We start from the raw sequence: 15,146 nt of genomic DNA on the forward strand, positions 1-15,146 counted from the left end.
ACAAAGTACCTGGTTTCTGGTGGAAAATCTCCTCAGAGGGCCACAGGAGAAGAGGTGCGTGGAAAACTGGTGTGTGCGTCGATTTCTCCTCAGCACACACGGACTTGCGTCGTTATTTTTCACGCGGGGAAGTTGGCGTCGTTTTCCGGCGCGTGGACAGTCTCTTTCTGTGGATCGCGGGGATTACCAGATGTCCCGGGTCTGTGCGTGGATTTTCCTGCTTGTTCTCCGGCTGCGCGTCGGTCTGCGGGGCTGCGCGTCGAAATTACGATCTCACGGCAGGCGTCGCGTCGATTTCTCCTTTAGACTTCGATCTGCGGGGCTGCGCGTTGAAATTACGATCTCACGGCAGGCGTCGCGTCGATTTCTCCTCTAGAGGTCGGGCGGCGTTGTCCTTGCGAGGCCGTGCGTCGGATCTTCGATCGTCCCCAGAGCGTCGCGTTGATCAGCGTCGGAGTGCGGCGTTTTTCTCGCCGCGAAACAAGTTGTGCGTCGAAATTTTCGGCGCACGGAGCGTCCAAGTAAAAGAGAGAAGTCTTTTTGGCCCTGAGACTTCAAGGAACAGGAGGCAAGCTCTATCCAAGCCCTTGGAGAGCACTTTCACAGCCAGACAAGAGTTCAGCAAGGCAGCAGGGCAACAGCAAGGCAGCAGTTCTTTGTAGAAAACAGACAGGTGAGTCCTTTGAGAAGCCAGGCAGTTCTTCTTGGCAGGATGTTGTTTCTGGTTCAGGTTTCTTCTCCAGCAAGTGTCTGATGAGGTAGGGCAGAGGCCCTGTTTTATACCCAAATGTGCCTTTGAAGTGGGGGAGACTTCAAAGAGTGGCTAAGAAGTGCACCAGGTCCCCTTTCAGTTCAATCCTGTCTGCCAGGGTCCCAGTAGGGGGTGTGGCAGTCCTTTGTGTGAGAGCAGGCCCTCCACCCTCCCAGCCCAGGAAGACCCATTCAAAATGCAGATGTATGCAAGTGAGGCTGAGTACCCTGTGTTTGGGGTGTGTCTGAGTGAATGCACAAGGAGCTGTCAACCAAGCCCAGCCAGACGTGGATTGTAAGGCACAGAAAGATTTAAGTGCAAAGAAATGCTCACTTTCTAAAAGTGGCATTTCTAGAATAGTAATATTAAATCCGACTTCACCAGTCAGCAGGATTTTGTATTACCATTCTGGCCATACTAAATATGACCTTCCTGCTCCTTTCTGATCAGCAGCTGCCACTTCAACAGTGTATGAGGGCAGCCCCAATGTTAGCCTATGAAGGGAGCAGGTCTCACAGTAGTGTAAAAACGAATTTAGGAGTTTTACACTACCAGGACATATAACTACACAAGTACATGTCCTGCCTTTTACCTTCACAGCACCCTGCCCTAGGGGTTACCTAGGGCCCACATTAAGGGTGACTTATATGTAGAAAAAGGGGAGTTCTAGGCTTGGCAAGTACTTTTAAATGCCAAGTCGAGGTGGCAGTGAAACTGCACACACAGGCCTTGCAATGGCAAGCCTGAGACAAGGTTAAGGGGGCTACTTAAGTGGGTGGCACAACCAGTGCTGCAGGTCCACTAGTAGCATTTAATCTACAGGCCCTAGGCACATGTAGTGCACATTACTAGGGACTTATAAGTAGATTAAATAGTCCAATCAGGTATGAGCCAGGGTTACTGTGTTTAAAAAGGAAGAGAACATATGCACTTTAGCACTGGTTAGCAGTGGTAAAGTGCGCAGAGTCTAAAAGCCAGCAAAACAGGGTCCAAAAAGTGGAGGGAGGCAGGCAAAAAGTTAGGGGTGACCACCCTAAGGCATGTCAGGTCTAACATGTGTCCCCCCCAGCTGAAAGTGGGGAGAGCTACCCGACCTCCTGGGAGCTCTCATCGCTAAGGCGGAAGTATCTGGAGAGACCATCAGCATTGTCGTGGTCAGCCCTTGGGCGATGCTCCACCGTAAAGTCCATCCCCTGTAGGGAAATGGACCATCTCAAGAGTTTTGGATTCTCACCCCTCATCTGCATGAGCCATCTGAGGGGCCTGTGGTCTGTCTGAACCCGGAAGTGAGTCCCAAACAGGTAGGGTCTTAGCTTCTTCAGTGCCCAGACCACAGCAAATGCTTCTCTCTCAATAGCACTCCACTTTTGTTCCCGTGGTAATAGTCTTCTGCTAATAAAGACTACTGGTAGGTCTGAGCCCTCCTCATTCAGCTGTGCTAGAACAGCCCCTATGCCATGCTCTGAAGCGTCTGTCTGAACAATAAATTCCTGGGAGTAGTCAGGGGCCCTGAGCACGGGGGCCGTCCACATGGCTTCCTTCAGAGAATCAAAGGCTTTCTGACAGGCCTCTGTCCAATTCACCAACCTAGGTTGTTTCTTGGAAGTGAGTTCAGTCAAGGGTGTCACAATGGTGCCATAGCCCTTGACGAACCTGCGGTAGTATCCAGTGAGGCCCAAAAAGGCTCTCACCTCAGTCTGTGTTCTAGGTGGTTGCCAGGCCTTGATAGTTTCAATCTTGGCCTGGAGCGGCTGCACCCTTCCACCACCTACGAGGTGTCCCAAGTACACCACGGAACCCTGCCCAATCTGGCACTTACTAGCCTTGATAGTCAGGCCTGCCTGTTGCAGGGCCTGAAGCACCTCCTTGAGGTGGAGCAGGTGATCCTCCCAGCTGGAACTGTAGACAGCTATGTCGTCTAGGTAAGCTGCACAGAAGGCATCTTTACCAGCTAGGACCCCGTTAACCAACCGTTGGAAGGTAGCGGGGGCATTTTTCAACCCAAATGGCATCACCCGGAATTGGTAATGGCCATCAGGGGTGGAAAAAGCAGATCTTTCTTTAGCCCCCTTAGTCAGGCCAATCTGCCAGTACCCGGAAGTAAGATCGAACGTACTCAGGAACTTGGCAGCGCCTAGCCTGTCAACGAGCTCATCAGCTCGGGGGATGGGGTGAGCATCAGTCCGGGTGACTGAATTGAGACCCCGGTAGTCCACACAGAACCGGAGTTCTGGTTTCGCACCTGGGGCAGTAGCCTTGGGAACCAATACCACAGGACTGGCCCAGGGACTACTGGATTTCTCAATAACCCCCAAAGTCAACATCTTGGAGACCTCCTCCTTGATGCTGGCCTTCACTTTATCTGACAACCTGTAAATTTTGTTCTTTACAGGAGCACTGTCACCTGTGTCAATGTCATGCACACAGAGGTGGGTTAGTCCAGGTGTAAGGGAGAACAGGGGGGAGAACTGCTCTAGCAACTCATAGCAGTCCCCTCTCTGTGTTGGAGTCAGGGAGTCAGAGAGAATGACACCCCCTACTGACCCATCCCCTTCTTTGACAGCGAGGAGGTCGGGGAGAGGTTCACTCTCCTCTTCCATGCCCTCATCGGTGACTAGGAGCATACTGACCTCAGACCTCTCAAAGTGAGGTTTGAGCCGGTTGTGATGGAGGACCCTTAGGGGTTGCCTGGGGGTCTTGAGGTCCACTAAGTAAGTGGCTTCCCCTTTACGCTCCTTGATCTCAAAGGGGCCAGTCCAGCGGTCCTGGAGAGCCCTGGGCTCTACTGGCTCCATCACCCAAACTTTGTCTCCAGGTGAGAACTCAACTAGAGTGGCCTTTTGGTCGGACCACTCCTTCATCACCTCTTGACTGGCCTCGAGGTTACTCTGGGCCTCTTTCCAGAAGCGTTGGGTTTGTTTGCGGAGGGCCAGCATGTAGCTGACCACATCCTGGGGAGGGGCCTGGGGAGCTCTCTCCCAGCCCTCCTTAACGATGCTTAGGGGTCCCCTGACAGGGTGACCATAGAGAAGCTCAAAGGGGCTGAACCCCACCCCTTTCTGGGGCACCTCTCTATAAGCAAACAACAGGCAAGGTAAGAGAACGTCCCACTTACGCCTCATGGCCTCAGTCAGGCCACCAATCATGCCTTTCAGGGTCTGGTTGAATCTCTCAACCAGCCCGTTGGTTTGAGGATGATAAGGGGTGGTAAACCGGTAGGTCACCCCACACTCATCCCACAGGGTCTTCATGTATACAGACATGAAGTTTGTGCCCCTGTCAGACACGACCTCCTTAGGGAATCCCACACGGGTAAATATTCCCATCAGGGCTCGGGTCACCACCTTTGCAGTCACTGTTCTCAGAGGGATTGCCTCTGGATAGCGGGTGGCATGGTCCACCAAAACCAGGATAAACCTGTTGCCCAGGGCAGTTTTGGGGTCCAAGGGACCAACAATGTCGATGCCCACCCTTTCAAAGGGGGTGCCAACGACTGGGAGTGGGATCAGGGGAGCTTTAAGCCGTTTCCCTGCCTTCCCACTAGCCTGGCAGGTGGGGCAAGCTCTGCAGAAGTTATCTGAGGCTTTCCTCATTCTGGGCCCATGAAAGTGGGTGTTAAGCCTGTCAAAGGTCTTGTCTTGGCCCAGGTGTCCTGCCAGGGGAATGTCGTGAGCCAGGCCTAGTAGGAATTTCCGGTAACACTGGGGGACCACCAGCACACGGTGTGGCCCAGGACCTGGAATTCTACGCTCACTGTAAAGGAGATCATTCTCCCAGTAAATATGGTGAGCGCCAGAGGCGTCACCTGCTGCGTGGTCTGTGGCCTGCTTCCTCAGACCCTCAAGGGTGGGGCATTCTCTCTGCGCCTTGCAGAATGCTTCCCTGGTTGGCCCCCCCTCTACTTGCCAGCCAGCAAGTTCAGGTAGGTTACCCAGGGCAGCTATGTCCTCCCTGGTTGGCTTGGGGGCCTCCTCTTCCTCAGGGACCTCGTCTACCCCCGTGGGAACATTGGAGGCGGGTTTCCCGCGCCCCGGGCCCCCCTCTTGGGCGGCTGTCTGGGCCATTTTTCCAGGCTCCAGACGCCCTTGACTCCCTTCCCGGGCAGCCATGGACCTGGTGGTCATGCAGACACACTCAGGTAACCCTAACATCTCCAGGTGAGATTTGAGCTCTACTTCTTTCCAAGCAGTGTGCTCAAGATCATTGCCTAACAGACAATCTACAGGCATGGCAGGACTCACAGCTACTTTCAGAGTACCAGAGAACCCCCCCACTCAAAGGGAACCAGAGCCACCGGTAGGTGACTCTCACGATTGTCAGCGACTATGACCTGGTGGAATGTATTAGGGACTATCTGCTCTGGGGACACCAGCTGACTCTGGATAGTAGTCATACTGGCTCCTGTGTCACGCAGAGCCTCCACCTTCTGCCCATTAATGGTGACCCACTGCCTGTACTTGGAAGTATTTCGGGGCATGTGGGCTTTGGGCACCATTTCTCTTTCTCCCAGGGACACTAGGGAAATCTCTACTTGCTCCCCCAAGCTATCTGGGTCCATCTCCCCTCCAAGCGCTACACTAGTTATCCCAGGTGTCTGTCCGGTAGTGGACGGTGCCCTTTTGGAGCACTGGGGGTCGCCTTTATAGTGACCATACTGGTAACACTCCGTACATTTGGGGTTGGATCTCCCTGACTTATCAAATGTCCCTGGCTTCCTCCCAAATCTAGAGAAGGAATGGTTGCCACCCCCTCCCTGGGAATTCTTTTGGGGGCCTTTTGAGAGTTCCTTATCTGTAAGTTTATCTCCCCCCTCTTTCTTCTGTTGGGAACCCTGACCACCTTTGTGTGAGTCCCCCCCAGGTACCTTTTTGGACACTCTGGTGCTAACCCAGAGGTCCGCCTCCTCAGCAAGCTTCCTGGGATCAGTCAGCTTACTATCTACCAAGTGCTGGCGCAACTCTGTAAAAGTAGTATTAAGCATATGCTCTCTCAGAATCAAGTCATATAACCCTTTATAGTCATTTACTTTGTTGCCCCGCACCCATCCATTCAGTGCCTTACTGGAAAAGTCAAAGAAATCTACCCATGTTTGTGTGTGTTGTTTGGTGCTGTCCCTGAACCTCTGACGGTATCCCTCAGGGGTCAGCCCAAACTTGGCAAGTAAAGTGGCTTTCTGAAGTGGGTATGTGTTTTGATCAGGTTGATCCAGTGTGAGAAGTGTGTCCCTCCCCAAAGGTGGCACATAACCCCACATAGCTACCCCCCATTGCCCTTCAGGAACCTCATGAGCCCTTAGTGCAACTTCATAAGCAGCTAACCATTTATCTATGTCATCTCCCACCACAAAACTGGGCACCACATTTTTGGGTATACAAACCTTCTTTTCTCCAGCAGGTCCTGTCTGTATGCTGCCACCATTATTGCTGGATTCAGACTGTCTCGCCTTGATCTCCAGCTCCTTGAGACTCAGTTCATGAGCCAACAATAGTTTCTTTTCAGCCAAAGCTCTTTCAGCTTCCACCTGTTTGGCTGCTCTTTCAGCTTCTGCTTGTTTGGCTGTTCTTTCAGCTTCAATCTGTTTGGCTGTTCTTTCTGCCTCAGCTTGTTTGGCCTCAATTTTCAGTTTTGCCATTTGCAATTGGAACTCCCTTTCCTCTCTCCTTTCCTCTGCGGTCAGGCTTTGCATAGAGACACTGCTCCCTGGTCTGGAAGGGGGCACAATTGCAGTGGTAACACCATCCACAGATAGTGAAAATTCCTCTGAGGTGCCATTTTCTGGCTCCTCTTCCTCATCATCCTCTAAATGGGCTTCTGCCCAGGCCCTCAGCGCCACTTGAAAGTCCTCCTTTCTGGAGGCCCCTTGGGTGGGTACCCTCAGTGCCCTGCAGAATCCTCTTAGTTGTTTGACCGTATATGTATCCAACTGGACTAGGTCAAAGTCCCCTGTCTGAGACCCAGTCAGAGACATGTTGAGTGAGGATTTAGTTTTTGAAAATTGTCAGGAAAAAAATCGGGTTTTCAAAAAGAGATAAAGACCAAGTTGACCTTCAACTGTGGGTAGGTAGTGAAATACTTAGCTACTGTATGTCACTGCACAAATACAAGTCCTATCCTCACCGCTGATCACCAATGTTAGAAATGGGGTTTTTGGTTGGCAGTCAGGTTACCCCCTGTCCAAGCAAAAGCCCTCACTCTAGTCAGGGTAAGTCACACACAATCCAAGATTATCCTGTGCCCACCCTCTGGTAGCTTGGCACGAGCAGTCAGGCTTAACTTAGAAGGCAATGTGTAAAGTATTTGTGCAATAAATCATACAATACCACCATATAGCACCACAAAAATACACCACACAGTGTTTAGAAAAATATAATATTTATCAGGATAATTGCAGGTCAAAAAGAATAAGGTTGCAATGGAAACTTGTAGAAATATCACGGAAAAGTGATATAAAATGTCTTAAGTCTTTAGAATATAAACAAAGTCTCTTTCAAGCACAAAGTACCTGGTTTCTGGTGGAAAATCTCCTCAGAGGGCCACAGGAGAAGAGGTGCGTGGAAAACTGGTGTGTGCGTCGATTTCTCCTCAGCACACACGGACTTGCGTCGTTATTTTTCACGCGGGGAAGTCGGCGTCGTTTTCCGGCGCGTGGACAGTCTCTTTCTGTGGATCGCGGGGATTACCAGATGTCCCGGGTCTGTGCGTGGATTTTCCTGCTTGTTCTCCGGCTGCGCGTCGGTCTGCGGGGCTGCGCGTCAAAATTACGATCTCACGGCAGGCGTCGCGTCGATTTCTCCTCTAGACTTCGATCTGCGGGGCTGCGCGTTGAAATTACGATCTCACGGCAGGCGTCACGTCGATTTCTCCTCTAGAGGTCGGGCGGCGTTGTCCTTGCGAGGCCGTGCGTCGGATCTTCGATCGTCCCCAAAGCGTCGCGTTGATCAGCGTCGGAGTGCGGCGTTTTTCTCGCCGCGAAACAAGTTGTGCGTCGAAATTTTTGGCGCACGGAGCGTCCAAGTAAAAGAGAGAAGTCTTTTTGGCCCTGAGACTTCAAGGAACAGGAGGCAAGCTCTATCCAAGCCCTTGGAGAGCACTTTCACAGCCAGACAAGAGTTCAGCAAGGCAGCAGGGCAACAGCAAGGCAGCAGTCCTTTGTAGAAAACAGACAGGTGAGTCCTTTGAGAAGCCAGGCAGTTCTTCTTGGCAGGATGTAGTTTCTGGTTCAGGTTTCTTCTCCAGCAAGTGTCTGATGAGGTAGGGCAGAGGCCCTGTTTTATACCCAAATGTGCCTTTGAAGTGGGGGAGACTTCAAAGAGTGGCTAAGAAGTGCACCAGGTCCCCTTTCAGTTCAATCCGGTCTGCCAGGGTCCCAGTAGGGGGTGTGGCAGTCCTTTGTGTGAGAGCAGGCCCTCCACCCTCCCAGCCCAGGAAGACCCATTCAAAATGCAGATGTATGCAAGTGAGGCTGAGTACCCTGTGTTTGGGGTGTGTCTGAGTGAATGCACAAGGAGCTGTCAACCAAGCCCAGCCAGACGTGGATTGTAAGGCACAGAAAGATTTAAGTGCAAAGAAATGCTCACTTTCTAAAAGTGGCATTTCTAGAATAGTAATATTAAATCCGACTTCACCAGTCAGCAGGATTTTGTATTACCATTTTGGCCATACTAAATATGACCTTCCTGCTCCTTTCTGATCAGCAGCTGCCACTTCAACAGTGTATGAGGGCAGCCCCAATGTTAGCCTATGAAGGGAGCATGTCTCACAGTAGTGTAAAAACGAATTTAGGAGTTTTACACTACCAGGACATATAACTACACAAGTACATGTCCTGCCTTTTACCTTCACAGCACCCTGCCCTAGGGGTTACCTAGGGCCCACATTAAGGGTGACTTATATGTAGAAAAAGGGGAGTTCTAGGCTTGGCGAGTACTTTTAAATGCCAAGTCGAGGTGGCAGTGAAACTGCACACACAGGCCTTGCAATGGCAAGCCTGAGACAAGGTTAAGGGGGCTACTTAAGTGGGTGGCACAACCAGTGCTGCAGGTCCACTAGTAGCATTTAATCTACAGGCCCTAGGCACATGTAGTGCACATTACTAGGGACTTATAAGTAGATTAAATAGTCCAATCAGGTATGAGCCAGGGTTACCGTGTTTAAAAAGGAAGAGAGCATATGCACTTTAGCACTGGTTAGCAGTGGTAAAGTGCGCAGAGTCTAAAAGCCAGCAAAACAGGGTCCAAAAAGTGGAGGGAGGCAGGCAAAAAGTTAGGGGTGACCACCCTAAGGCATGTCAGGTCTAACATTAAGGATGTCTTAAAGACACGTTTTCGGGCCCTATGTTTGGAACAACTTTGAATTTTATTGCCCATTTTACATTTATAAACTGTCAAGCAATATTGAATTACATCTATATTAGGGGCCCAGAAATCCGCAGAATCTCACTGAGTAGAGAAAGACAGAGCTAGAGGTAGGCAGAGAGAAGTCGTCAAAGATAGAGACAGTGAAAGGTCATTTTACCAGGTGCCTCTGAAAAGATGGGGTCCCTCGGCGATTGCTCACGTCGCCAGTGCCTTAAAATGTCTCAGACTAAGCACCAAAATCCGTATGAGAATCAATTTTGAGGGCAAAACTCAAATGGTAATTTTTGCACCTGATAAATTTCAAGCACTTCAGTGTCAGGCTTTGTCAGGTGCAAGAACTATCCCTTTGACACTGGGCCGCTCGTGATGGAGGCCTCAGAGTCTATAGGTGATGCCGACAAGCCTTCAGTTCTATCACGACATCTCGGTTGAAATAACCTACAAAAATATGACATTCCGTCTATCAGCCTCATCGCTGCATCACAAGGTGTGTCTAAGTGAGTGGATGTGGAGTTATGAATAGTATGTATATACTATAAGGTATCACCTATTGTAAATAATATACACCCTGGATATCAAATATCCCTCCCTAGTACTAACTGTAATTTTAAAATCACAGATATCCCTAAGGTGGAGGTCGCCTTTTGCACTGAAAAACATGGTATATCGTCATTTTGACAGTAACCAAAAATGAAGAAAGTCAATCTGACGAAACCGGGGCAAAAAACTTCCTTCTGGAGAAAAGTTAAACTGATGCAATAAAAAAAGTTTAGAAGGAAGGGGCAATCGTTTATTAGTGCAAAAAAGGGGGTTGCCGCATTTTTCTATGCCTACTACAACCCAGGAGTCAAAAAGTGAAAAAGAAGAGGATGGTGACACAGGCGGGAAGGGAAGGGAAGGGTGAGGGTGCTGAGGATAGGGAAGCATATGTGGGGAATGGAAAGTAATCAGGAAAAAGAAAGGGGGACACGGGAGGGGGCAGCACTAGGGGCATTAAAGACACAAGAGGGGAAGACAGAGGGGTGAAGGTCAACGATGACGGTGAGAAATCACTCCTGCAATCACCCAGCTGGTTGGTTTCATCAGCCTGGTTAAAGCCATTCTAAAAGAGAAAATTTTCAACAATGGTTTGATAAGATAAATTTGTCAGAACTGTTTTCTTCGTTTTGATTTTTGTCAAAATCACACGCAACCGAAAAGGCTGTTTTCTTCCAGACCTTTTTCCCTAATTTGGCACCACCACCAGGGGGCATCCCAAGGCCATCCCTCACTTTACCTTACACTGGGAAAGAACTGGCCTCGTGTTGGAGGGCGCAACCCCGCTGAGTGCGCTTTGGGATATGACTATCCATGTCCTCACTGTAAAGGGGTTTTTACATCTTCTCGTGGTTTGATAACGTTTTTAGGGCCAGTGTTCTTTAAAATAAACTAATGTGTACTAATGTTTTGTAAAGTGAGCTTCGGAAAGTACCCCATTAGACTTTGGTCAGCGTCCCGGCCCCATATACTCCTTGGAATGCATGAGATGCACTAACACTCTCAGAAATTCACTTACAAAGAACCGACAATCTCCCTCTCTTACAAAATAGCCTTTATATCCTGTCAAACTTTGAGGAATATTACTGGTACAATCTACTTTCCCAAACCTTGTTTACTCACCCGCCACTGATATTTAAGATCAACAAATGATTTTTGGGGTACGTCACTGACATTACAACGCAGCTATTATGTTTTTGGGTTAGGATGTTGAGCAGTTTGCCGCAGGAGTAGGGAACCTCGAGTGACCCCTTTTATTGTATGGTATGCTTTTGTAGATATCTTATCCCATTAAGCGCTTAGAGAGCAATCACTGATTACAAAGCATTATATAATGGTACACTTACTAATTAACTCACTCATATCTCGCCCAGTGCTTAATTTATAAATAAAAACGTGCTGGTGCTCAAAGCTCTTCTCTGAAACACGAAGCTGCTGCAATTAAGTGTGCGAAATATTGACGCAGCTAATCCTAAAGCCAAGTTGGCCTCTTTAATCAATTTACTTCCACTCCCTGCCCCTTCAGCTCACTCTTGCAGCTTTCTGCTTTCTCTCTGTTTGTCGCTTTTCCATCTTTCTTTGCTCCGTCTTTCCAATATGTGTCTTCAGCTCACAGTAAATGCTTCAGGTAGAAAAATAAGTGCTGATGCCCCACACTGGAAACCACCAGCTCAAATTAAGCACTGGTCTCACCATATCTATAGAAAGCATCTGACATCGCACCCTTCTACTCCTCACTAACTACCACATCCCACTACATTCACATTGCCTCCCTAACACTTCTGCATACACCCTCCTCTGCACCTCTCAAACTCTCTCCATAGCCCCCACATTCCTTACTCAACGTATCCCCTTCGCCCACACCACCTTTATTACTAATACAGTGTCTCTTTACTAGGTCGGGCTACAGGCAGATTTAGCATTCTGTAAGATGTCAGGTCATAATTTCTTCAAAAATGTACAATATGTAAGCAGCCTCCTTCAGACACTGACTTTCATTTGGTTTTCATTGTTTGCCATTGGGCTGGCCATTAAGGCTGTGGCATTTTGCTGGTGGTTATATTGTATATTTGTGACCATTAGCTTTTGGTGATATGGGCATCAAATGGTCCTTTTGTTCGTATACAGATGCAGTATGACATAGTTCGTAAAATAGTCATTATGTTTCCTCATTACAACTTCGGTGGATGGAATAGCCCGTCCGCCGAAGTTCCAAGGGGTAGATTGCAGCCAGTGTGATAGCCTCCCTGCTGGGGCCATTACGAGTTTCCCGCTGTGTCAGCAGGTGGAAACTCAGTTTCCGCCCACTGGCCCAGCAGGAAACGGCCTACAGCATTGTCTCCTGCGGCAATGCTGTAGTGCGTAGGGTGCACCAGCACTCGGCAGGCTAGGGGGGCCCCTGCACTGCCCATGCCAAGTGCATGGGCAGTGCAGGGTGCCCCAGGCACCCTGTCTCCACCAGCCTTTCATGATGGTGCTACCGTCCATTAAACCGCTGGCGGAGAAGAGGGTCGTAATCCCCTGGGCAGCACTGCTTGCAGCGCTGCCCTGGCGGATTAGGACCACCAGCACTGCCAGACCATTGTGTGGATGAAAACTGGTGGTGCCGGTGGTCCGACCACGGTGCTACTGCCGCGGTCATAATGTGGCAGCAGGACTGCAGCATTGGCGGTGGTCCAACCACCACTGCGACCCTGGCGGTCATTAGACTACCAGGGTCGTAATGAGGCCCTATGTGTTGTTTGATGTATTTACTTTGCTAACAAAATTTATGCTTTTTGTTCAAGTTTTGGCTTTTGTTCTTCACAAAGTAAAGATGTGAACACACAAAAGTACTGGCCCTTTGTCAAAATTGTATTCTATGAAATATTTTGCTGTGTTTGTCTCTTGAGTTCATCACTTGCATTGCAAATTTCATATTCTGTCTCTTTTTCATAACATTCTTCTTTGAGGGTACAGTTTTACTCTGCTCATGCAGTCAGTTCAGGGAAGTTGCTCTACTTCTAGATTCAATACTGTTGTAGCCCAAAAGATTGCCATATTTTTGGTTTTACTTTCTGGGACACCTGGAGGCAACACTGGTCTAGTACAGGAGCCGTGCCCTTTGAAGAGAGGACTCCTTTCTCTGATGGGTTGTGTTAGTAGTCACCAAAGGCTACCGACCATGTTTTCCTCCCAACCATTGGCGCTTGCAGTGCAGACTGGTTCCTCTGCAGCAGATGAGAAGGTGGGAATCTGCTGAGACAGAACTGATGCTGTAGCAGCACAGACGGCCCAAATGAAACATTTCTGGAGGTTCTTGCGTTTTAGACATATTTAACTAAACAGCACCTGGTACCTCTGAGGAAATCAGCCAAACAACCCTTGTCTGGCTGTCGATGGTCTGGCTACAGCACACGCCACCAGGTAATGCTCTCAAGACTCAACTAGATTACTGGTGTCTGCCTCAATCAGTGTTCAAAATGGACACATAATTAGCCAGGAACCCATACATTTTGGATGGTGGCAAAAGGTGCAGAATCATGAGTCCTGAATGGGTAGTGCTAACAATGCAAGAGTGAATGACAGTCAAAAGATGCATTGTTTTTTTACAAAATCTGCCCAAAAACTAATTGACAACAAGTCAAAATGCGATAGTAAGGAAGTTGAAACTAGTTAAATTGGTCAGAAATAGGCTGCATTGTAGGGCAGGTAATGGGTTATGACACCTTCTGCAGAGACCTATATATGTATCCAGCAACTCTGGTGGTTAATTCATCTGCTGAAGGATCTGTGTGCACTATGCAGTCAAGGGTTTTAATCAACATAAAATAGCCTAGAGGGTTAGCGTGCCTGCAGGATGCCTCAATATAATCAAAAACACCATGTACCCTTTGTGATCCTAACAACCAATTGCCTTTTTGTCCTGTTTTACCTCAATTTAGTCAGGCGAAATAAAGTTCTAACTTAACATGGTTGTGTAAGGAGAAACTCAGCTGGAATATAGTGTCCCGTTAGAATTGAATCACCTGTAACCTTACCTGTGGTTGGGTGATAAAGAGAATAACTTTCAGTATTTGAAACTTGCAAGTGCCAGATTAAACTACTGTTAAAACAACCAGGATTCAGCCTGCCTCGTGAGATAGAGGAATCCAGTCTTTACAGTTGAAAAACAAAATTTGGCATTTCGTCCTAGGAGAAAAGCTCCAGGAACATGACTGCTAGCCTTAGCACACCGAAAATAAGAAAACCATATGTGCAACCAATAAAATGTGTTAAAAAGGTACCAAAAGGCTCTCGGTAGGGTGGAGTGTGGGGAGGAATGGTGCCATGCTACCTGTCTCTCTTGTGCTTTTTCCCGCTCTTCTTTTTCTTGTCTTTCCGGATTGGTGAAGAACTGTCACACCTGACGGGAAGAAGGAACAGATGTTCGTTTGCTGAAGGATTCAAAGCTGAGGCATTCGCAAAGCACAGATGAAGACTGGAACAAACTTTGTGAAGCATTTACAAGTTGGCATTTAGGATATGAATCAAAGTCTGTGGCACTGGTAGTATGGCACAATGATGAGTGAGTGTGAATGGATGCGTAGTACATCTATATATATCCTAATCTTTTAACCCCTACTTTTTAACACGCCAGCACTGCTCAGAACTGGAAATAGCAGAAGGAAAATGGGGAAAATATTACCATAGGGCAATCAAACAAATTTGAATCGTGGGCTTAATTGTTTTACATTTTAGTAATGTTGCTTAGGCAAGTTGTAATTGTTTTGGAATCAAATGTAAAAGTGATGGTTTGGTGAAGCCAATTAAAAATAGGGAATTAACACACAAAAATTAGAGACTTAGGGGGTCATTATGAACCCCGGCGGTTCAGACCGCCATGCCGGCGGCGGGTGCAAAGACCGCCACCGGCATGGCGGTCTGAACCGCCATATAATGAACACAGGGAAAGGCTGGCGGAAGCGGTGCTCTGCGGCCCCCATGGGGGCCCCTGCACTGCCCATGCATCTGGCCTGGGCATGCATCTGGCATGGGCAGTGCAGGGGCCCCTGTGCAGTGCCACATTGCGCAGGTCGGGCAGTGATCTGCGCGACGGGTGCAGCTGCACCCGCCGCCCACCAACATTGGCCGCAGCTCCATTTGGAGCCGCTGTCAATGTTACAGCCCTTTTCCCCGCCGGCCCAGTGGGGAAAACATTATACGGATGGCAGGGGGTAGTCGTGCTGGCGGTCATCTATTGATCATCAGCGCGGATCTCTGTGGTTTTAACTGCCGAGATCGTAATGAGGGCCTTCGTTTTAGACAAAGACAGGGGACCCATGACTTAAGTTGACTCAAGTTACAAAGCGATAAAGCTTAGGCCTAGGAATATCGTGATTAGATATAGCACAGTGAGCACAACATTGGACAAACAATCTTGAGGTACGCGCATATTGAACCTAAGAGTGTATAAGCTGCTCCAGTACACAGGCACCCACGTGTTCAAACTACAGAAATAAACACAATACTAAAGAAACACA

General features: G+C 48.8%; 1 protein-coding gene across 2 annotated transcripts in view; it reads right to left on the reverse strand.

The window, feature by feature from the left end:
- The window catches only part of SRRM3 (serine/arginine repetitive matrix 3), a 327,419-nt gene that overhangs the window by 79,010 nt on the left and 233,263 nt on the right, over positions 1-15,146 (reverse strand). For both annotated transcript variants that reach the window (XM_069226720.1, XM_069226719.1), the window contains one exon: positions 13,961-14,029. In XM_069226720.1, coding sequence (XP_069082821.1) covers positions 13,961-14,029 — 69 coding nt within the window. The remainder of the gene's footprint in view (positions 1-13,960; positions 14,030-15,146) is intronic.

The sequence above is a fragment of the Pleurodeles waltl genome, chromosome 3_2 (genome assembly GCF_031143425.1).
Source record: "Pleurodeles waltl isolate 20211129_DDA chromosome 3_2, aPleWal1.hap1.20221129, whole genome shotgun sequence".
Taxonomy (NCBI): domain Eukaryota; kingdom Metazoa; phylum Chordata; class Amphibia; order Caudata; family Salamandridae; genus Pleurodeles; species Pleurodeles waltl.